The sequence below is a fragment of the Muscardinus avellanarius genome, assembly GCF_963383645.1.
Source record: "Muscardinus avellanarius genome assembly, chromosome: 6".
Taxonomy (NCBI): Eukaryota; Metazoa; Chordata; class Mammalia; order Rodentia; family Gliridae; genus Muscardinus; species Muscardinus avellanarius.
The window spans coordinates 82,735,644-82,760,147 of NC_137791.1; the positions used below are offsets into that span (position 1 = coordinate 82,735,644).

Here is a 24,504-nt window from a genome sequence, read left to right on the forward strand (position 1 = left end):
AAGAAAGCATGTAAGTTCACCCCCCATGAGGTCACTCACAATACTTTCAGACAGTTCCCAAATTTCCCAATGAACCCCACTTGTACAAAGTTGCTCCTATAAAGCCTTCAGAAACAGATGGATATCTAACTAGCTGCCAGACATTCTGCACCACACACAGCAGGGTACATCAGGGTTACTCTAAACCAAGAGAACCACGAAACTGATGGGCAACTCACAATGATAGCTGGGTGCACTGTACTCAGAGCTGCCCATGCTTGCCCTGCTTGCCCATGCAATTTAAGCCACGGAGACAAATACTGATAAAGCCACAATGGTTTACAGCTAAAATAGCTACATGAATCCTACACAAAACCACCCATATAGAATCAAAGCCAATACAGCACTCTAGCACAGATCATCAGCAGAAATTATTTTACTACAAAATATAGCCTCGATTGATAGAGACAACTGACCCAACAGATGCAGAAATACTAATGTAGACACAAAAGAAGCATGAAAAAGCAAGGTAACATGATGCTTCCAAAATAATGCTTAATAGCAGTTATTTAGTTACATATTCCCAGGAATAGGAAATAGATGGATTGCCTTATAAAGAATTTTAAACAATTGCCTTAAGAAAATAATATGCAAGAGAACAGAGCCGCACAATTCAGCCAAATTAGAAAGATAATTCTTGTAGGATTAGTTATACCTTTATCAGATAAAATAAACTTTAAGTCATGAACTATAAAAAAGACTCAAATGCCACCATAAAATAATGAAGTCATCAATTCAACAAACAGAAATAAAATTGTAAATATCTATGTGTTCACTTAATTATTCTTATTATTTTGTCATATAATTTCTAAGTGTTGTAGAAATGTGAAAACAATCTGATCTCTAATACATTTTTGGGGAAAATAAATGAAGAATTCAGTAACTACTAAAATGTATTTAATTTAAAAATTAATTTATAACTTAGCAATGTTTTATATATACTTTTATTTATGCATTGTAGTCTCACATCATAATGTAGTTCCAAACTACAGGAATATACATGCACATGCGCGTAGAACTTGATGAGCTTCCTCCTGCTTCATTCTCCACTCCCCTCCTTCCCCTATACATGAAAGTGGGGCTAGCATTGTTAATTTCACATGTATCCACAATTCTAATGGTATTTTCTTCATTAATCCTCCCCTTCACGCTCCCTCGGGCCTGATCCATCCCTTGACTGGGGTTTCTCTTCCATCATCTAAAATCACTCTTGTATCATGATTACTACTTAACTTCCACACATGAGAGAAAACATATGACCCTTTACTTTTTGTGACCAGCCACTTGAGTAATTTTGAGCACTTCAAATGATACCTGCTTCCTTCTTTTCTTTTTCTTTTTTCTTTTATGTTTTATCCCTATTTATTTCTTCACAAATTAATTTAACATTATCAGGCACTGCTGTAATGGATGTGGTATTTATGACTTCCTTAAACTACATTACTAGGCATCACTGTAATTAACCTATGATATTTATGACCTTGTGAACATTAATAAAATAATGATTCAAATATGCTAACAACATCTTACTAGGTATGTAATACAATTGGTGTTGATATATACATTTAAACACCGTAAATAAACTTAACTTCTCTGTATTTATATTGGAAGACCAAAATGTATGCACTATAAAACTCATTTTATGCTTCAAATATTTAGGAAATATAGGGATTATCTATGACATTACAAAACAGGAATTGTGGACTATGAACACAGATGTAATCTTCAATTATGAATTATAGTCTCATACTCCAGACATACAAGGTCATTTGAGAGAATTTATGGCTGAGATATTACCTTGACATTTTATAATAAAACAAATATCATATTATCTAGGACTAACACCATGATGTCTGTAAATGCTTTGACTTCCTTTTCAAGGAAACTTCAATAAAAGGTCATGGGTCTATCAAATCTGTGATATGGAATTTGTTGCTTAAGATAGTAATGAGCAAAAGGGATTTTCTCCTTTTGCTTCTTCTCCCACTCACTCCAGCATTTTCTTTAATGAGAAATTATGTGTATGACAAACATACATGATGTTTACTTATTTAAATACAAATATTATTTTTCTGTGGAAACGACTAAAATGAAAAGTGCTGCAGCTGACAAATATGGAATAATATATGACTAACTGCTAGATATATCAGAACCTCCCTGGCACTAGAAATTCTTACAAAGTGACAAGCTCTATTTTTGAATTAGGGCTTACTGCATCATTTGCAAGGCAGATAAGGAAAAAAGCAACCACAGAAGGGATCTACTGCAGAGAGAGTTCATGATAAGAGTTTCAGTTTGGGAGAATTTCATGCTAGCCATCCAAGTTTGGGATTTGTCAGTTTATTGATGGTAATTAAAAACTATACAAATAAAATAGATCTTTTTAGAGCATATTATTAAAGCCTCTAAAAGGAAAAAAGATTACCAACTCAACACGTGTTGCATTAAAAATTTTCCAGCCAGGCGTGGTGGTGCACCCTTGTAATTTCAGCATTTGGGAGCCTGAGACAGGAGGTTCACATTTGCCGGACAGCCTCAGTTACTTAGTGAGGCCCTTTGCAACTCAAAAAGATTCTGTTTTAAAATAAAGAATAAAAATAGGGCTGGGGGTGTAGCTTGGAGGTAGAATGTCCCTGCGTTCCATTCCCAGTACTGCAAAAATTAAATAAATAAAAAATTTTCCACTAATAAAACTATCTTTTCTGATGAGTCAGAACATTGAGAAAGAAAATATGAAATTACTTAACATTTAAATTTTATAATTCATGATTCAGTGTAGCAATGTACTGTTTGCTATATGCATAATTAAAGAGTATAGAGACAAAATCTTGGGTAGATGATACATTAAATTTGTAAAATTTTGTCTAGGAATTTTTAAAGGAGTGGAAGAAAAGCTTTTTCTATAATTAATTTACTATATTTGATACCTAATCACTTAGTCCATGTTTTTTTAAATCGGTGCATTGCAGTCATACATCTTAATGGAGTACAAGATGGTCGAAGGATATATACATACATTATTCATTTAGCCCTTCTCCAGTTCCCACCTCATTTTCTCCCCTTCCTCCTGCTCATGTTTTGCTTAGTGATTGACTTTGATACATTTGTGAATGTACATCATGTACCTTAGGAAATTTCTCTCTTTTCCCCCCTTATCCCCTTCAGTTAGGTCACCTTATTTGCTTATTTATGGTTTTTTCCTTTTTGTCTAGAATTCCTCCTCTGACACATTTTTTCCTAGTTTTCGCGTATTAGGGAGAGCATCTAATTTTTTACTTTTTTGCGACTAACAGTAAAATGCTCTGAGATTTTCTCTTTACATCAAGATGAAAGCGCTGATCCTTTCTTTATAATTTTTTACTTATGAATATTATGACAGATAATGGGCAAAGTTCAGTGAAAAATATAAAAAATGAGCTCATGCCTATGGACATAATAAAATCTACTTAAGGAATAATAAAAATGAAATGTGATTTTTATGGGGCCAGTGATTTGGGTCAATAGTACAGCGTTTGCCTGGCTTGCAGAAGGTCCTCTGTTCAATACCTAGCAATGCAGAAAACAACAACAAAAACTGAAGTTTAAGGTCCAGCTTTCTAAGATTATGAAGGATCTTTTAGTCAATGCCATTTTACTACATAACTGGAATACTTTAAATTTTGTATTTATTTGATATATTAGCCACTATATAATAAAAACTTACAAATGCTTGACAGTGTTCAAGGCATAAAATGATGAAGCAAATGAACATACTTACTGAGTTAAAAAGTTGTTCAATATATAAAATGTATATGATGCTCATAAACATTTCATGAATAGTACAGCTTCCAGGACAAAGAATTATCCTGCCTAAAATGTCAAAAGAGCCAAGGTTAAGAAATCCTGTTAGTATATAATATGCTTTCTATAAATTTATCTTGAACTTGTATAATTTTATGATTACATGTAAAGTAAGAATGATTATTATCTGTTGAAAAATATGTTTTTTGCATCTGGGTCTTGGCCTTTATGATTTATGATGGCTGCTTAGAGAACATTTTAGTTTTTCTATGATTCTCAGTTATCGTATATCTCAGATTCATCACTCATTATTGGAAGGAGTTTTCTATCGATGACAAATAGTCCTAGGGCATCCTTCATTGATTATATCTTGCTCCTTACCTGAGGCCATCATAAAATTTCAATAAGTGAGAATGTAATTTTACTTTCTGAAAATGACAACTCTTAAGGTGTGAAAGTTGGCGTGCTCCACAGGGCACTAATGCTCTTTACCTGGTGCTGTGCTCTGATGCCTAACTAGCTCCTTGCATTTGATTTTATCTTTAATCTATGGCTTTTTAATTTTTCATTGGGCAAGTTTCTCACTTTGTGTATTGTTTGTGTTTTCCTTGATCATGGGTTTGACTACTTTTTTGTTCCAACTGAATCTGTAGGCATACTGACTAATGCCATTCAAACTGGTGAGAGTCTTAAGGAAATGCTTTATTTATTGCACAATATGCAAAGCATTTTGCTGAGAAAATAGAAAGGAAACATTTCATGGGTGTATGCTTGCTTTCTGTTCACTTTCTTAGAAACCGTACTTTGTTGCCTGTGACCTTGGCAAATCCTTAGCTGATACATAAGGAACATGGGAAGTCAGGGCCTTTCCTCATGACTTATTACACAAGAAACATTTCATCATTTCTCTTCCTGGATCAGTATGAACAGAATCTTAGAAGTAATATCAGCTAGATAATTCCAGTGTCCAGAAGACCTTCACTTGTGTTTTTTAAAAAACATGGATGACACTTAGGAATATTCTCCTATGATGATATAAATGCAAGATTTGTTATGGAGAAGATTCACTAATTCAGTCCCCACGACTTTTTTTTTTTTTTTTTTTTTTTACTTTAAAAGGGCTTCTTTCTATTACAGGCAATGAATAGAAGAAACGAACATTTTAAGAATGTCTAGCATCAAATACAAACTGCAAAACACTTCTATGAACATCAATCACTAAATAGGCAATGAAACATGGAGACTGCCAATGTCAATGTTTACAAATTTAGTAATTTGAAGTATCCAGATTTTCCAACTCTGTTTTTTGAAAAGGTTTTCTTTACTCCAATGTATTCTTTGTGGCAGTAAAGGGGGTGGAATTCAGGGGATTTCTACCTCCAAGCTACAATGCCAACCCTATTTTTATTCTTTATTTATTTTTCTTTCATTAAAACTTTATTTTTCTCAACTTACCCTGGCATTTTAGGGTAAGAAGAGTAAATCAATGGAGTAAACATTTTGCTATATTATCTTATTTTTAAATTATATTTTATGTGGCTCATATTTAAAATGGCAAACATTCACACAGTGCTTGGTGCCCTCCTCCCCACCCTGCTACCCCTTTCTCCCATCCCAACAATGAGAGTCCAGGTTGACCACGGTACATTCACACTTAAACATATATTTGGATATAGCTCCTCCATTAATCAACCTCAGCCGTCTTCTTCTCCTACCCCTTATTTCTAGCTTTGTTGAGGTTTCTTCCATTATCTGGAGTCCCTATGGTATCCTTAATACTCCCTAGATTGGGCATATTAGAGAAAACGTATGTCCCTTCTCTTTCTGAGCTTGGCTGATCTCACTTAATATAATGTTCTCCAGGTCTTTCCATCTTCTTGTGAATGACATGATTTTCTTCTTTATTGCTGAGTAGAATTCCATTATGTATATTTCCCATAATTTTGCAATCCATACATCTTTTGATGGAGACCTCGGTTGGTTACATATTTTGGCTATTGAGAATTGTGCTGCTATGAACATGGGTATGCATATGTTACTGTAGTTCTCTGATTTCAATCCCTTTGGAAAGATACCCAGGAGTGGTGGTATAGCCAGGTCATAAGGTGGATCCATTCCCATTTTTCTAAGGAATCTCCACACTGATATCCAAAGCAGCTGAACTGCTTTGCACTCTCAACAATAGTGTAAAAGAGTTCCTCTTTTCCCATGTCCTCACCAGCATTTGATGTTATTTGATTTCTTTATGCTTGCCACTCTGATTGGGGTTAGATGGAATCTCAGCGTAGTTTTGATTTTCATCTCCCTCATGGCTAATGATGTTGGACATTTTTTCATGTATCTACTGGCAATTTGTATCTCTTCTTTTATAAAGTGTCAATTCAGTTGCTCATTTTTTGATTGGTTTATTTGTTTTGTTGATGTAGTGTCTTTTGAGCTCTTTGTATATTCTGAATATTAGCCCTCTATCAAAGTGGTGGCTGGTAAAGATCTTCTCCCATTCTGTAGGCTTTCTCTTTAGGTTCTTGATGATTTCCTTTGATGAGCAGAAACTTTTTAGTTTGATGCCATCCCACTTGTTAATTCTTGCTTTAATTTCCTGAGCTTTGGAGGTCTTGTTGAGAAAGTTACTGCCTGTGCCTATATGTTGGAGTGTTGATCCTATGCCCTTCTCTAATAGCTTCACAGACTGGTATAATTTCCAAGACTTTGATCCATCTCGAGTTGATTCCTGTGCATGATGAGAGGTGAGGATTTCATTCCCTCTTTCTACAAATGAATAGCAAGTTCTCCCAGCACCATTTGTTGAAAAGGTTGTATTTTCTCCAGCGTATGAGCTTGGCCTCTTTGTCAAAGATCAATTAACTATAAGTCTGTGGGTTTGTTTTTGTGTCTTCTATTATGTTTCATTGGTCTATATGCCTGTTGTTGTGCCAATACCATGCTGCTTTTACTACTATTTCTCTATAGTATGATTTGAAGCCAGGGATTGTAGTGTCTCTTGCATGGATCTTATTGCCGAGAATTACTTTGGCTATTCTGTCTTTTATTTTTCCATATAAAATTTATGACAGATTTTTCTAGGTCTACGAAGAATGTCATTGGTATTTTTATAGGAATTGCATTGAATCTGTAGATCACTTTTGGCAGAATGGCCATTTTGATGATTATTCTTTATTTTGAAACAGGGTCTCACTAAGTTGCGGAGGGCCTTATTAAGTAGCTGAGGCTGGCCATGAACTGCAATCCTCTTTTGTCTTAGCTTCCCAAGAACTGGGTTACAAGTGTGTGCCACCACATCCAGCTCTCCAATGTATGTTTTTGGTAAATTTGTCAAAAATCAATTGGCTATAAGTATGTGGATTTGTTTCTGTATCTTCTACTCTCTTTAGTTGGTCAATGTATCTATTTTTGTGCCAATACCATTCTGTTTTTATTACTATAGCTCTATAGGATCATTTGAAGTCAAGTATTGTGATGTCTTCTGCATGATTCTTATTGCTGAAAATCACTTTGTGTATTCTGGATCTTTTGTTTTTTCCATATGAAATTTAAGACTGCTTTTTCTAGCTCCATGAAAAATGAGATTGGTATTTTGATAGGGATTGCTTTGGCTCAGTAGATCATCTTTGGCAGAATGAACATTTTGATAGTATTTATTCTGTTTATACAAGAATATGTGAGATCTTTCTGTCTTCTAAGATTTCTGATTTATATCTTTAGTGTTTTATAATTTACACTGTAGAGGTCTTTTATTTTCTTGGTCAGATTTACTCTTAGGTATTTTATTGTTTTTTAGGTTATTGTGAATGGAATTCTTTACTGAATTTTTTTCATTGTATTCATTGTTAGCATGTATAAAAGTTATTAATTTTTAAATGGATTTGTATCCCTATACATTTCTGAATTTGATATTACCTCTAGAAGGTGTTTGGTTGAGTTTTTGGGTTTTCTAAGTACATAATAATATCATATTCAAAAAGGGATGATTTTTACCTCTTTTCTTATTTGTAGTTCTTTAATTTTCTTCTCCTGCCTTATATCTCTGGCTAGAGTTTCAAGAAATATATTGAAAGGGATGGTGATACCAGATATTTTTGTCTTGTTCCTGACTTTAAAGGGAATTATCACAGTTTTTCCTCATTCAATATGATGCTGGCTTTGAGTTTATTTTATATTGCCTTTATGATGTTCAGGTAAATTCCTTCTACTCTGACTTTCTGCAGTGGTTTTTATTATAGATAGGCACAGAATTTGGGCAAATGCTTTTTCAGTGCCTATTGAGATGTGTTGAATGACATTAATTTGCATATGTTGAACCATCAATTAAAAAGTAGGTTTTTTATGTTTTTTTTTCATGAAGGCATTGTCTGATCTTCTTGCTTTTTGTTTTTTGCCCAATTCTGGGTAACTACTAAAAATGCTGTTGGAAATTCAGGTATTTACTATGGAATATATTTTACTCTTTTCCCTTAACAACCATCATGCTCACCTGTTACAGAAATTTGCATACATGGCTATTTTTAGAAATTAGTCATAATCTAGAAATTTTCTTCTTTCTAATGCTGAAACCCCCATGTGATAAATTAATCTAGTACTTCTAATCTTGCTCTGCTCATTCTCACTGGGCCTAATCATTGCTTCTTTTACTATTTCTAGTCATTCTAGTCTTTTTTAGTATCCCAGTATATTACTTAATGTGTGGTTTCTCCTCCTTTCTAGCTCAACCAACATAGCATTATTATTGATTTCAACACAAATTCAACCAGTGCCAATATAACAATTTCATTGACCTATAGATATTATACTGCAACCATCTTGCCATATGTCTACTTGAGTTAAAAAGAAAATGGTATCTAATCTCATGAAAGTCATATTATTGCTGTGAGTTTTTATTTTTTTCACATTAATCCAATATTCCACCCCCTCTATCATATATATTTAAGGCATGCAACTTTCTGTTGTGATATATATATATATAATTTTGATATATTTATAATTTTGATATATGTGTGTATATATAATTTTGATATATGTATCTATATCTAAATAACTAATGTCAAGAAAACTAACATGTGCAATTCACAGTTACCCTTAATCATACCTAAAACATAGGTAATTTCTATGATACAATAAAATATCACTGACTATATCCTTATGCTGTATATTAGATCTATAGAATTATTAATTCATCTAATTGCAACATTGTGTCATCTTACTTGCCACTTACATTGGTTACCACCATTCTACTCTGTTTCTATATAGTATACATTTTAAAATTCCACATATAAGCAAGATAATTGAGTGTTTTTTCCTTTATGTCTGGATAATTTCACTTAAAGTTTACAAAACATCATTATTTCCTTATTTCCGGTCTAGAAGATAACTATATAATTAAGACCATCTACTGTCAATCAATTTCTCTACCTTATATTTTAGTGTATTTTATTTACTCAACTTCTTTCTTTTCTCCTTATTCTTTTGATGGTTACCCTGATCCTACTGGAGCTTGTGCTTTTTATTTGTTCCCACTCCTTCAATGAGTTCTGACTCTTGTCATTGATATTTATCTTTTAAACTGCAAGTCTTTCCTATCCTAAAATCCCCACCCTATGGTTCTTATTGTCCTTGTGCACATGGTCCAGTGGACACAGATCTCCTTATCTCTCTTCTAAATATCTCAAGAGCAGGATACATGGTTGCTTTTAATTATTCACAAGTTATTTATGTCTTAATCAGGACACATGTGCTGCATTTAATAGTTCATAAATTGCTTAATCATTTGGATTATATCTCAGTGGTTAGGTTGATAATAACATCCTATGTCTAAAGATATCTTCCCTATTTACATCTTGCTGTACATTGTTGTAGCATTGCTATTCTTGACTCAATTTTCTTCTTCTAGCAATACAGAGTGTCAAGGAGAATATTATGACCCTGTACTCTTTTCTTGATACTCTGTATTTTTTACTATTATTCTCTTTGCTCTAGTGATCCCTGGATACTTGAATTTTATTCTTGGACATTTTTTCTCATTTGAAATTCTTTTCATAGGGAAGTTCATTTATTCTTTTTGAATAAAATAATCTCTTCATTTATACTTTTGACTTCTGAATTAACAACATTTCTGGATGTTTCAAACATATTATGTACAAGATTAAATCATTACTCACTTTCTAATTTCAGCTTGTGTTTTTTTTTTTTTTTTTTTTTGTGTGTGTGTGTGTGTGTGTGTGTGTGTGTGTGTGTGGTACTGGGGTTCCTGGAAGCCCTTCTACCTCCGGGCTACACTCCCAGACCTGTTTTTACACTTTTATTTGGAAACAGGGTCTCCTAAGCCAGTGCGCGCGGCTGGCTTCGAACCTGCGAGATCCTCCTGTCTCTGCCTCCCAAGAGCGTGGGGATTACAAGAGTGAGCCACCACGCCTGGCTCAGCTTGTGTTTAAATCTTTTTCTTTCTTTCTTTCTTTCTTTCTTTAGGTACTGGGAATGGAACCCAGGAGCATTCTACCTCCAAACGACACCCCAGCCCTATTTTTTTATTCTTTATTTTGAAACAGAGTCTCAATGGGCCTCACTAAGTAGTAGCTGAGGCTGTCCTCAAACTGTGATCCTCCTGTCTCAGCCTCCCAAATGCTGGGATTACAAACGTGTGACACCATGCCTGGCCAGGTTTATGTATTTCTTTCAACACAAATACTCTATTCTCATTTAATCATGTCTCAGACTTGTACCCTTTCTTTAAGGGTGCCCTAGAGTAGCACTTTCTTAATGACAAGCTCCCTTGCCCACACTCAGAGGCAAATAAATGTCCTATTTTTCTATGTAGCACAATTAAATTCTACACATGAAGGTAAAATTCTATGTTGATAGCCTTTATACAAGAATTTCAAGAAATTTAAAACATGGCCTCTATGATTTGCATGTATTCAGATGGAATGACATATAAACAAATTTAGAGAAATAATATCTGCAATTAACAAATAATACAATTTTGAACACTTACTTAAGTTTTTGTGTTTTGGCATCTTCAAAGATGCCAAAACACAAAATAATAAGAAAAGAAATAAAATAATAACAAAATAATAAGAAATATCTCAGTGGTTGGTTTGGGTTAACAAAGTAATAAGAAAAGAAATAAAACACAAAAAATAAGAAAAGAAGAGCTACTTTGGGGTGCTTTGGGAAAGAGTCAACATGGGAAGAACTTAAGGTCTGAGATACGGTTAACCCTAAGAAAAACATAGCTATCATTATTGTTATAATTATTACATGTGAAACAAAGATATAATAACTATTTCAGGTAATTTTAATCTCCATAATTATTTGGAAAACTTTTATGATCATTTTACTGGGTATTTTTATCAACAAAACCATCCATATTCCTCCTCTTATTTGTTCCACTGGAGAGGAAGGTGTATTTCTTTCATGTATAAAATATCGGTTTGAAGTAGATGATTTATTTTTTCCCAATCAAGTGGCCCTGGGAGTTAAGTTGTTTGCCCCAATTTTAAGTTGTCATCATCAACTTTTGCCCAGTCATTTTCTCTATTGCTGCAGAAGGCACTATCAAGTTAACATGAAATTGTGGTCTCTGTGAAGCCCTGTGTATCTGTTGTGTTCATACAGCACTTCCCCGTGGCTAGGACCTCAAGGCACCACTAGGCCCTAGAGAGACCTAATTGTATCCACAGTAACTTGGGGACTAGGCCTGAGTTGCTCTGTACCCCAGTCACTGTTGCTGGACATATGAATTTCCTGGACAAGTTTCCTTTATCAGTTTGAATGCTCCTTTGTTACAATGCTCCCCAGAATTTCTGGGGACAGATAATGGACAGAAATAATTTTCTAATCCAAGAAATTTTCTAATTTCTTGGAATTGAAGTTCACTGTTGAATTTATTTCAAACCACAAAATTAACATGTCATTAAATACAGTATAAAAACAGACACAAGCTGAGAGACCATCATCTACCCAGCTCAGCCTTTACTTCTTATCTTTCCCTTTGGAAAAAAGGTAAGAACTTCAGGTATTAATTTGATTTTTTCTCCTTCTCCTTACTTATTTCAAACTAGGTTGGCTAAAAAGAGAATGTAATTTATTAAAATATGGTCTTTAAAATAAAAGTATTTTAGGTAGATATGGAGGCCTTAAGCAAAGTAAAAATAATTAAAAATTATATGGCATAATCAAAAAATCTTAAATATATTTCTTTTCTCTAACAATTATTTCAATTATTTTCAGTCTTCAAACATTAGGAAGACGATTTTGAAGATAAATTAGAAACTTTTTCTCATGAGCTATTCTGTGTTTAGAATTTTAGTGTAAAAATAGGAGAATAAAGATTGGCTATCAAGTGACATTATGGTGAAAATTTATTTTTTAAAATAAATTATACAAAATACAAGAAAAGCAAACAAGAAGGTCATTTGGTACATTTGGTCAGGAACACAAACATTTATTTCACAAAAAAAGGTAACCCAGAGGTAAGAGCAGGCAAGCAATAAAGGGTTTTGGATAAATCAACAAGAGAACAGTGAGGATATTTAATAGAAAAGAAATAATATAATATGTGATGTCCAAAGTCATGGGACTACAGAAGAAGAGAAATGATCAGATGTGTAAGGATGAAGATGGCATAGTGGATATACATGAAGAAGAAACAAACCTATCAGTACCTATCAGTCCAAGAAAACGTCTATCGGCATAGTGGAACAAATAAAGGAAATGTTAAAATGAAAAGCTCAGTCTTATGAGAAATGAGAATATATGATTAAGCTACATATTAATAACAACAGTTTAGTAAAAGAAATAAAAATTTTCAATCCCCCCAGGTAGAACTGAGGTTTCACTGGGACTAAGAAATTAATAGTTCATTCATTGTTCTATTTCCAGTTCCTGTATAGTGTTTGGCAATTAATGTTCCAAATTAATATTATTGAACAAATGGGTTAATATATCTTTCTCCAAATATTTATAACTGTGTACGTTAAAGAAATAGCACTGTGAATGAGATTTAAAACAAAATGAGTGGATGAGATCTGTGAGCTGAAAAATTCTAAAGAGTAGCTAGTGGTGAAGTTTGAATTTCATATTTAGGGTCAGGCATGGTGGTGCACGCTTGTAATCCCAGCATTTGGAAGGCTGAGAAAGGATCACAGTTGGTGGACAGCCTCAGCTACTTAGCGAGGTCCTTTGTAACTCAGTGAAACCCTGTTTTAAAATAAAGAATAAAAATTAAAAAAAAATAGGGCTAGGGGTGTAGCTTGGAGGTAGAATGCTCCTGGGTTCCATCTCTAGTAATGCAAAAAAAAGAAAGAAAATTTAGAAGTAGGGAGTCAGAGTAGATTTTTATTTTGGTCATACGATAAAGCTTGCATTAATATTTCTTTTCTAAAATATGAGCAATTTTATTACATTATTTTTCATTTCTTCTTAAAGGAAAAGTAATTCTACCTAAATAACAAAATAAACCCAAGTGACTGATTGTTTAATGTCAATGTTTAATTTAAACCCAAAGTAGTGTTTAATACCTTTTTCCTCATTTCCCCACTTATAGGACTTGGCAGCCATGAAGGTCCTCATCCTCACTTGTCTCGTGGCTCTCGCTCTTGCTAGGGAGGTAGGTGCAAAGAAAATTCCTAAGTAGTTAAGATATGGAGAATGAAGTTCATACTTGTAAAGAATAACATAACCAACATTCTTAGGGTACAAATAATGGATAATATCAGCAGATTGTTTTATTTCTATGAAAATCATTTATACTCACACACTGTCTCAACTGGTTCCTCTAGGGTCTCAAAGCTGGGACAAATATTTGATTATTTTAATGTGTTACCAGTTCCTAAAGGATAAACCAACAAATAAGTAACCAATTAGTAAACAAAACAAGAGAAGAAAAAATAGAAAAACAACAAATAATGATAGTATTACACAAGTAGAATTGCATGCATATGTAATTTAGCTAAATATGTCATTCCAGTAATAAAATATATGTGTCCTTCAGATTTGAGCACTGGTTTAATTCATATTTGTATCTATGCAAATATGGAGAGGATGGATAATAGACAATAATCATAATTATAAATAATAAAATATTTAAATAAATAAAATATTTAAATAAATAATAATAAAATAATATTAAGTATTTAATAGAAATTAAACCAAATTCTTTTCTATTATGCAACAAAATTTTGTTCTTAATAAATACATATAATACAAAGGTATGCCAATTAAAGTGTGTTAAATATGAGAAGTAATAAAATTACTTTAAAGTATGAAAAGGCATGTATATTTATTTTTCAAATTTTTGAAAAAGATAACTTTGTGTGTATGGCGTAGAAATGAAAGAGTAAACATATTTAATGAGTTAATTATATACAGTAAAAAGATGAATTTTCTCTTTACAGAAGGACGAACTCAGTGTATCTGCTGAGGTAATGTTTTTTTAAAAAAAAAACTTATTTAATTCATAAAAAATAACATTCTCTGATGATCTAAAATACTGGGCTACTTGTTTGTTAACTTATTTATTTATTTTTAACAGACTTTCGAAAGCTTCTTAAGCAGTGAGGTAAGACAGCAACAATTCAGAAGTAATTTCCTAATTTTAGAACAGTGAAATACTGTACTATATTTCTATTGTGTTACCTTCATAATACTTAGGCTATAAAACACTATGTTCTTAAATATAATTTCTGATGTAAATTTTATTTATATACGTTTAAAATCAGAATAAATGTCTGGGGAATGTAACATTTCTAGAGCTTTCTAAGTCGGCTCCCCACTTGAAACTGTCATTTTGCCTCCCCTTCTTTTCTTTTTCTTCTTTTCTTTTATTATGAAGCATACAGTTCTGTTTTCTGTCTTGGCTCTCCCTACTCTGACCTCATTCACTTTTAACATATATCAAGTGTCTTCAATGTTTCAGATATTGGCTAGGAGTTGTGACGCCAGCTAAAGATTGAGAAACCAGAGAGCAAAGAGCTTGCAATGTAGTGACTAAGCAGATAGACAAAGGGACACGTTTTGTTATTACAGTTGTCACTGTAGTGAATAAGAACCAGTGAGACTTAGTGTAGCCTTTACTCTACCTGGGGAGTCAGGTAGGTATATTTATCCCTGCACTGATATTTTGAGGCTTGACACCATTTGTTTAATAAATGGTACAAGGTCCCTCGTCTCTTCACAAAGGCTATAAATCCTCAGGGGAAGTACTATTTCTTTTCATTTATTTGAATTTTAACACATAAACAAATGAATAAAGGATATTACTACCATGCATCAATTGTTTTTACACTGTATTTCCAATGGCATTTTTTTTTTATCTTTTAGAATAAGATGGGTTTTAGAAATCACTTATTGCCAGAAAAAGAAGTATGGTTGGAGAGAGAAATTAGCATCCATTAGATGCGTCTTAATGTACTGTGTTCACTTATTTTCTCTTCTTTCTTGACTGCATTCATCTTACTTTCTTTTATACAATATGCTTATACAGAATAGTTTAAATATAAGATGAAGCAATTATCCTGTTATTAATAACATTTTCAAATGACGGCATCTATATTAACTTATCTAATACTTTATGTTTTGATATGTATTTAAAACTAAGAATTATTTATTAAATCTTAATCAGATCTTATTGTTTATTTTTCCAAAGGATTTTCTTGCACCCATCAACAAGGTAAAACTTTCAATTTAATTAATTAATTAATTAATTTATTTATTTATTTATTTTTGTGGTACTGGGGTTCCTGGAAACCCTTCTTCCTCCGGGCTACACTCCCAGACCTATTTTATATATTTTTTATTTGGAAACAGGGTCTCTAAAGCTAGCGCGTCTGGCTTTGAACCTGTGTGATACTCCTGTCTCCGCCTCCCAAGCGCAGGGATTACAAGCGTGCACCACCACGCCCGGCTAAAACTTTCAATTTAAATGTATATATTTTTACAAATTTGTTTAATTTGTATGCATCATAGCATTTTAATGCATGATTTGATTTTTTAGCAGAAAATTGAGAAGGCTAAACATGAGGAACAGCAGGAACAGCAGCAAAGAGAGGTAGTTTTTTATGATGAGTATATTTAAGAAATTATTATGAATAATATTATCATTTGTGTACAAGAATATGTGAAATATAAATGTTCAGTGTAAAGATGGTATCAAATAAATGTCATGTACCCCACCAATAAGTCTAAGAAATTAAACATTGGCAAAGTTAATATATTTTCTAAGTCATAAATGTGTTTTTTAAGCTCAAACTTCTAGGATAGAGATTAGATAGCTAATCAAATTACTAAAAATATATTTCTTTTCAACAAATACACAGTAGTATAAACACTTTCAAATTGGAAACTATGTTCCCATTATTTTCAAGACAAATATGATGAAAAAAGATGAAAAGTACAATATAGATTAAATTCTAAATCAATTTTCACCTGCTATATAACCTTGGCCACAAGTTGCTTTGTTCTTTATTTTCTTCATTTTTAAACTGGGAATATTCTTACAAATATCTACCTTATAGCATCAAGCTGTCATCCAGTTACTATTCACTGATTGTTACCCTTAACATATTGTTGGTTTTACATTACCATATATTGAATGCATGATGTTCTTAAGTATATTTCCACTGCAGATGAAAGAGGTGAGGTACAGAATAACTGAGTTATTATGTATGACTATATTACTCAATTATTAAGTAGCAGAATTTGCTTATAAATCAAGCGTTGTTTTGAATACCATAATATTCTGTATTAAATTACATTTATGCTAATTTTCTTGTTTTATCAGTGGATTGTTTGATATTTACACAAAATATTTTCCAGATCAAATTAAAATTTAAAAAGTTGTGACTCTTAAAGATTTTCTTAAAGATTCAAGAAAACTACCTTTTGCCAAAAGAAGTACAGCTGGAAGATGGCCAATCTAACCAAAAATTAAGAATAATTTTTTCTTAAAACAAAATTAAAATAAATCTTGGAGTTGTCTAATTCTTTAAATTGATCTCCAAAACAATTGGTCTATGATCACCAGTGTTGATATTAGGTCAGAGTTCTCTGAAGACCAAAGTATAAAGCTATAGCTATCTAGATGACTCAGGAAAAGGTGAAACAATTCTTAAAAATTCCTAAACATTGATTTCTACTTTGGAATGTGCATTCATCTGCCAAACGATTAGGTTAGGAGTGTTCTAGACTCTTTCTTAAGAAAGCAAAGTGAGAGATTTCTTTTCACTCTTTCCATTCTACTGCAGTTGTCAGAAAGGGAGAAGATTATTTCTTTGTTAATGACAATTTTAGCTGAATTTTGGACTGAAAGGTTTTTTTCTGCTTCTTTTCAGAACGAATGCCAGAATAAAATCCACCCCTCTAACCAGCAACAGCCTCTTGTCTACCCTTATGCTGAAGCCTCCCCTTACACTGCCCTTACCCAAGGCATCCTGACTCTTGGTCAGATCCCACTGCTGCCACCTTTCATTGGACCTGAAATTCTGGAAACTCCCAAAGCTAAAGAGACCGTCCCTCCTAAGAGCAAGGTCATGCCCTTCCTTAAAGCCCCAACAGCACACCCTGCCTTCCAGCCTCAAATCCCACATTTCGCTAATCTCAAAAATCAGCAACTTCTTCTGCCTCCTCTCCAGCCCGTGGTGCACGAGGTCCCCCAGTCTTTCCCTCAGGCTCCCCTGCTTTCTCTTCAGCCCCAGCTTCTTCTTCCCCAGCCCAACATCCAGCCTGTTCCCCAACCTGTTCCCCAGCCCGTTCTTCAGCCTGTTCCCCAGCAAGCCGTGCCTTTCCTCCAGAGTGACATGCCTTTCCAAGCCCTCCTGGTGTACCAAAACCTTCCAGTTAACCCTACTAGCCAGTTTTACCCTGCGACTCAACAACAGCATCCAGTTCACAACAACGTCAATGTAAGTCCAAATTAACTTCCTTTGCTGTTTTATCTGTGAATAAGTAGGTGACAGCTCTAGAATGAAAGAATGAAGGTATAATTCAGACCCGTGCTTCTCAGTGCTAGCTACAAAATAGAATAACCTAGAGACTCCCCTCCCCAAATTCCAGTTCCTAGATGCCTACCACCGAGGTTTTGATATAATTTTTCTGATTATCAAATTAGAAGGAGCTGGGTGTGTTAGGAAGAAATGATGTCAGGGATTCTGGTTGTGGGCATATTCCCCCTATGCGTAGTTCATTTCTTGTTTTTGCTGTATGTCCACAAAAGCAAAATACTGAGATATTCATTTCATTGCTTAGAACATTCTTAAACAGCTGTTCTTGCCAAGAAGAGGAGTACCTATTTATTTGATATTTCTTTTTACTTTTAAGGTCTAAGAGGATTTCAAAGTGAATGTCTCCTACCCATTTTTGGTAAGTTTTGAGGTTAGACTGATTATAGTTTATGTTTTAGTATTTTATGCTTCTAGATAAGCCCAAGATAGTGGCAAATTTCATCAGCATATTAACTTATTTATCAATTATCAATTTGTTCTCAATGGTCAACTATTATTTACTGACCTGAAATAATGTATATTTTATATTTAATAATTCTTTTAATTTTATTTATGTGCTATTGATAAATTTGACTGGCTTACTTTCAAAGACCTATATCATTACATTTGATTATCATCATTTTATAGCAAATAGATTTACTTTTATATAAATATGTTTGGGCTTTTATTAGAAACCAACTTGCATTATAATTTCCTAGGCTTCATAAACTTTGTATTTAATTTCCTTAAATTGTCCTTAACTCCTGAGCCAGAATAGAATTATTTAGCTCAAATGTGAGAGTTCAAAAGGAGGATGATAGCTTTAAGATTCTAAGATACAAAACCTTTTGTGATGATGATGGAGGAATTATTTCACTAAACATTCAAATAAGCTGATCCTTGATGCAATAGGAACATTGTATATTTCAACAAAGGCAGAACAGTGCATTGGTAGCACAATTTTTTTTTAAATTAGTCACACCAAAATTACAAATGGGTAGAGGTGAATAGTTGTACCATATAACATAATTAATTTTGTATTACCTTTCTATTCCACAGAATTGACTGAAACTGGAAATGTGGCATCTTTTCTTTTTGAATCGTGTTACCAAAAATCACATGCTTTTGACTAAAACTACATGGAAAAGTGAAGCTTTATTCTTTTATTTATTTTATGTATTATATGATATTTGTTTAGTATGAATTTGGACTCATGAACTCTACACTTCCCAAATTATAAGTTAAATATTGAGTTGTAAATACTCCAAGTATATAAAAATGTATGTAAAATAGTTTCTGAAATTGGATTTACTATTATTTCTGTAAGAACCTATTTCCTTTCCAGTCATTTCAATAAATCAATCCTTTAGGCACATTTAAATTGTCTTGTCTTTATCATTTTCAAACCATGTCTGCCTTTTAATTTTAATTTTGTTATTACTGGTGTTAAAATAATCATGAAATCATGCCTTGAAATTGAATGTTTGAATTAATTGCCAAAGGATACAAAAGGTGGAGGAAAAGACAGAGTGAAATATGCCCTGTTTGTCTTAGAAAATTACAGTTTACACTTGTTTTTCATGTATAAGCATTGCACCGTTGCCTCTAGTTCTTTTAATTTTTTTGCGGTGCTGGGAATGGAACCCAAGGGCATTCTACCTCCAAGCTATACCCCCAGTCCTGCTTTTTATATTTTATTTTGAAACAAGGTCTCACTAAGTTGTGGAGGGCCTCACTAAGTAGCTGAGGCTGTCCGTGAACCACGATCCTCCTGTCTCAGCCTCCCAGATGCGGGGATTGCAAGGGTGCACCACCATGCTCAGCTTCCCTTTAGCTTAAAAGGATCCATCATTAGATGGTAAATTTTGTGATCCCACTAGGAAAATGCTTCAAATATAAAATGTGTTACATAACTCTATCACATGGTAGCTGAACAATGCTGTGGAGAGGTGCCCAAACTTTCAGAGCTTCAAAATTCACATTTATAGAAGAGCCAGTGCAAAGGATTTTATTGACATTTTAATAACACAGTAACATGATTATACTGCACATTATATGTCAGGTATCCTCTGATTCCTCACTGATGATAGAACTAACACCAGGGCACCAAACTATTCTTCAGAATGCAGTGGGTTGCATGCTGTTAGCCAAAAGTTTGCAGGAGAGTAGGATTTATGTGAAACCCTGAAAACCATTATCTCTATGGAGTAATCCTTTTATTGTAAGGAATTCCATCTCTTTATATACCATGCATTCACCTTTACATTTTATTACAATACCCTTGGTTTATGGAATGACTCATTTCCAGCAATTATTTCATCTTGCCTATATTCCCAATGTTTTCTTTGCCTTACTGTAGCGCATCGCCTTTCAGGATTGCCAAGGATGAATGATATTGGTAAAAATTTTCAGGACTTTTGTTGAGTCACTGAAAAAGTATACCTCAGGGGTAAACTTGAGTTGAAAATAGATCATCTTCCTGAAAATCTACCTTTGAATCATTTTATATTTATATTTGAATTTTACATTTATTTCAAATTTTATATTTATGTAAATGTAAAATAAAACTAGAATATAAATTGGAATGTATTCTCACTGTTTTGACTCAAACTATAATAATTAATAACTGTTCAAATACTGATATTAAATTATAAAATTATTAAGTAATTAATATAATACAGATATTTTTAATGAGTAATCTTCATTGAAAAACTTTTTATAATAAGAGTCATTAGGAAAAAGAAAGGTAAGTCAGAAACTGGGAGAATATATTTGTAATACCTATAACTACTTATATATAAAATATACATAGAACTTCAAAGCCATAAGAAAGACAGCTGTTATAATAGTTTATGAGTTTATACAATAATCTGGTATAGTCATGTAGGTGTATTCTAGCTATATTACCAACCTTATATTTAGTTGAAATAAGCTAGTCTATTAAAATCTATTATGCTTTATGTAACTTCCTAGAATAGTATATCATGCTGGCCAATAAATATCAACTGTTCTTAGAGAAATGCAAATTACAACTATTATATAATACAACCAACAAATGCGATAAAATGAAAATAATTGGCAATACCCAATAAAACGTAATACAAACTAAAACATACATGCATACACACACACAAATGACTGCTTAGAAATTGTAAAATATTTAATTTAATATTATCCCATTCATTGATTCTTGTTTTAATTTTAATTATTATTATAATCTTATTATTGTTGGAGTGTTGGTCTTATACCCTCTTCTAAGCAGTTTCAAAATTACTGATCTAATTTCTAGGTCTTTGAATCATTTTGAGTTGACTTTTATGCTGCAGGTTTTGTGAGAGGTTAGGATTTAATTTTATTTTTCTACATATGGATAGACAGTTTCCCCAACAGCATTTGTTGAAAATGATGTCTTTACTTCAGTGTAGTTCTTTGATTCCTTTACCAAAGATCAACTGATTACAGATATGGGCTTTGTTTCTGACCTGTTTCATTGGTCTATGTGTCTGTTTTTCTGCAAATGCCATACTAATTTTAGTACTATCCCTTTGTAGTATAGTTTGAAGTAAGGTATTGTGATATCTCTGACATGGTTCTTATTACTGAAAATTTCTTTGGTTACACTGGGTGTTTTGTTTTTTAATGTGGATTTTATAACTGATTTCTCAAGGTCTATAAAAATTGAAGATGGTGCTTTTATAGGGATTGTGTTGAATGTGTAGATAGCTTTTGGTAGAATGGCCACTTTAATTATATTTATACTGTGTATCCAAGAGCATGAGAGATATTTCCATCTTCTAAAATATTTATTTCTTTAGTGATTTATAATTTTTATTGTAGAAGGCTTTCACCTTCTTGCTTAAATTTATTCCTAGGTATTTTTTTTATCTTTTTCAAGGCTATTGTGAATTCAATTGTTTTCTGTTTTTTCCCCCCCAGTGGATTAATGAGAAATTCATGTGATTTTCATAGGTTTATTTTATATTCTGCTACTTTGCTGAACTACCACCTCTATAAGTCCTCTAGGTGAATTTATTGGATCTTCTATAAAAAGGATGATATCATCTGAAAACAAAGGTAGTTTTGATTCTTTTCCCCCTATTTGTATTGCTTTGATTTTTTTCTCTTCTCTTATTGCTGAGGCTAAAATTTTGAGTACTACATTGAATAGGAGTAGTGAGAGTTGGCATTCTTGTTTTGTTCCTGATCTTAAGGAAACTTCTGCCCGTTTTTACCCATTCATAATTATGCTGGCTTTGGGTTTTTGTATATAGCCTTTATATACATCAGTCTAGGTAGGTTCTTTATATTCCTAATTTTCTCAGATATTTTTTTATCATGAAAAGGTGTTGAATTTTTTCAAGTGTTTTTTTCTGTATCTATTGTTATCATCATGTGATTTTTGTCCTTAGCTCTATTAATGTGATAAATTATATTTATTGATTTGCATATTTTGAACCAGGCTTGCAACCCTGAGATGAAGCCTACTTGAACATGACAAACTATTTTCTTGATGTAGTTTTGAATGCAAATTGCTAAGATTTTGTTGAGAATTTTTGCATCTGTATTCATCAATAATATAGATATGAAATTTTATTTTCTTGTAGGATCTTTATTTGGTTCTGGGATTAAGGTGATGCTGGTTTCATAGAAAAAAATTGGTAGTTTTTCTCTTTTTATATTTTACACACTAATTTGAGGTACATTTAGTTCTTCTCTAAGAGTTTTATAGAATTCAGCTGGGAACCCATTTGGGCAACTTTTATTGCTGTTTTGATTTATTGTCTTTCTATTTCTTTAGGGTTTTCCCTGTCCTAAGGTATCTAAAATTTGTCAGTTTTCTATGTCTTTTCCATTTTATTGGAATATATAAATGATGCAGCAAAGGCAAGCATCAGCATTCTTCAAAGAGAACATACATACTGGAAGAAGATCTTTATCATTTACCCATCTGACAAAGGTTTAATATTTAGAACAGATAAAGAGCTTAAGCAGCTTAACACTAAAAACCAAATAACCCCATTAAAATGGGCAACTGAAAAAAAAAACTTTTCAAAGGAAGAAATACAAATAGCCACAAATATATAGAACATGTTTCATCTTTAGCAATTAGAGAAATGCAAATCAAAACTACACTGAGATTCTACCTCACTTAAGATGAAAGTCATCAAGAAGACAACTAATAATAAATTCTCTGGAATATGTGGAGAAACCAGAATTCTATTAAACTGTCGGTAAAATTTCAAACTAGTACAGCCACTTTGGAAATCAGTATGGGGATTTCTCAGAAAATGTAACCCAGTGATAGCATTCCTGAGGACCTTTCCAAAGGAAATAAAATTAGAATATTGTAATTATACTTACATATTCATGTTCATAGCAACAAAATTCACAAAAGCCAAATTATGAAATCAGTCTATATCTCCATCAGCAAATGAATGGAATAAAAAGTTTGGTATAAACCGGGCATGATGGCCCATGTTTGTAATCCCAGTATTTGGGAGGCTAAACCAGGAGGATCGCAGTTCACAGACAGACTCAGGTACTTAGTGAGGCCCGTTTGCTACTCAGTGAGATCCTATTTCAAAATGAAAAACAACAAAAAATAGGGCAAGAGGTGTAGTTCAAAGGTAGAATGCCCCTAGGTTCCATCCCCGGTACTTTAAATAAATAAATAAATAAATAAATAAATAAATAAATAAATAAGTTTGGTATATATACACAACGGAATTTTATTCAGCCATAAAGAAGAATGAGATCACACCATTTGTAGGAAAAAGGGTAGAACCTGAGAATATTATACTAAGTAAATATAGCCAGTTCCAAAGAGTGAGTAGATGTATGTTCTCTTTTATATTTGGAAGCTAGAAAGATATTCAAAACTAAAGACATCATCAGAAAGATAAGCAGGGACTCCAAAGGAATGACTGGGGAATATTGAAGGGGGTAATGAAGCTATAAAGAATGCAATAGTAGAAATAATGCCATTAATGTACACAAAATTGACAAGTCCAATATCAAAGATTTATGGAGTGAGGGTGAGGAAGGGCCTGCTGGAGGGGGAAAAAAGGGTTGTCTGCATGTATTTTTTTTCTGACACTCTGTACTCCTATATGATGTAAAATTGCAGTATACCCAATTTTAAAAAATGAAACTGATGGCTTAAATGTAAATTAGCACAAGCACCTTGGAAATATGTTAGTCTTTGTTAAAAAAGAAACATCTTCAGCTAGAGAAAAATAAAAAATAAGAGGGATTTAAGTTAGATAAAGAGAGAGATTAGTGGAATAGTGGAGGGCATTGGAGAAAAGAGGTGGTGAGAGAAAAACAAGGCTTGAGGAAGCTAACAGCATAGATGAATTTTACATAAGTAATATGGAATGACAGTAGCTACTTGTAGATAGTGTCTACAAGAGATGAGAGTGCACAACTTCATAGACAATCTATGAGAGTCTTTGCAAGATTAATTTCTGGTGGAATAAGTTAGGCTAGTGGTTATCTGGATGTGAGAGAATGCTCTCAAAATTTGGTGATATTCTTCCTGTTCAAATTGGCAGATACCTTGTGATAATTCATTTTATAAGTGTATGTTTCTGCATCTATATTTGCTACTATCTTTAAAATTTAAGTGTATCTTATTCTTTTTACTTTTTGTGATGACTAATCTCAGAATAATGTTTACAGTTCCATTCATTTT

The 24,504-nt window shown here is 32.9% G+C and overlaps 1 protein-coding gene across 1 annotated transcript in view; it reads left to right on the forward strand.

The window, feature by feature from the left end:
- CSN2 (casein beta) overlaps nt 1–20,199 on the forward strand; it is a gene marked incomplete at both ends in the record, with an annotated part of 104,427 nt that extends 84,228 nt beyond the window's left edge. The window contains 4 exons of the mRNA XM_080697227.1: nt 13,379–13,441; nt 15,827–15,880; nt 17,163–17,732; nt 20,170–20,199. Coding sequence (XP_080553353.1) covers nt 13,379–13,441; nt 15,827–15,880; nt 17,163–17,732; nt 20,170–20,199 — 717 coding nt within the window. The remainder of the gene's footprint in view (nt 1–13,378; nt 13,442–15,826; nt 15,881–17,162; nt 17,733–20,169) is intronic.
- Nucleotides 20,200–24,504: the final 4,305 nt, after the last annotated feature.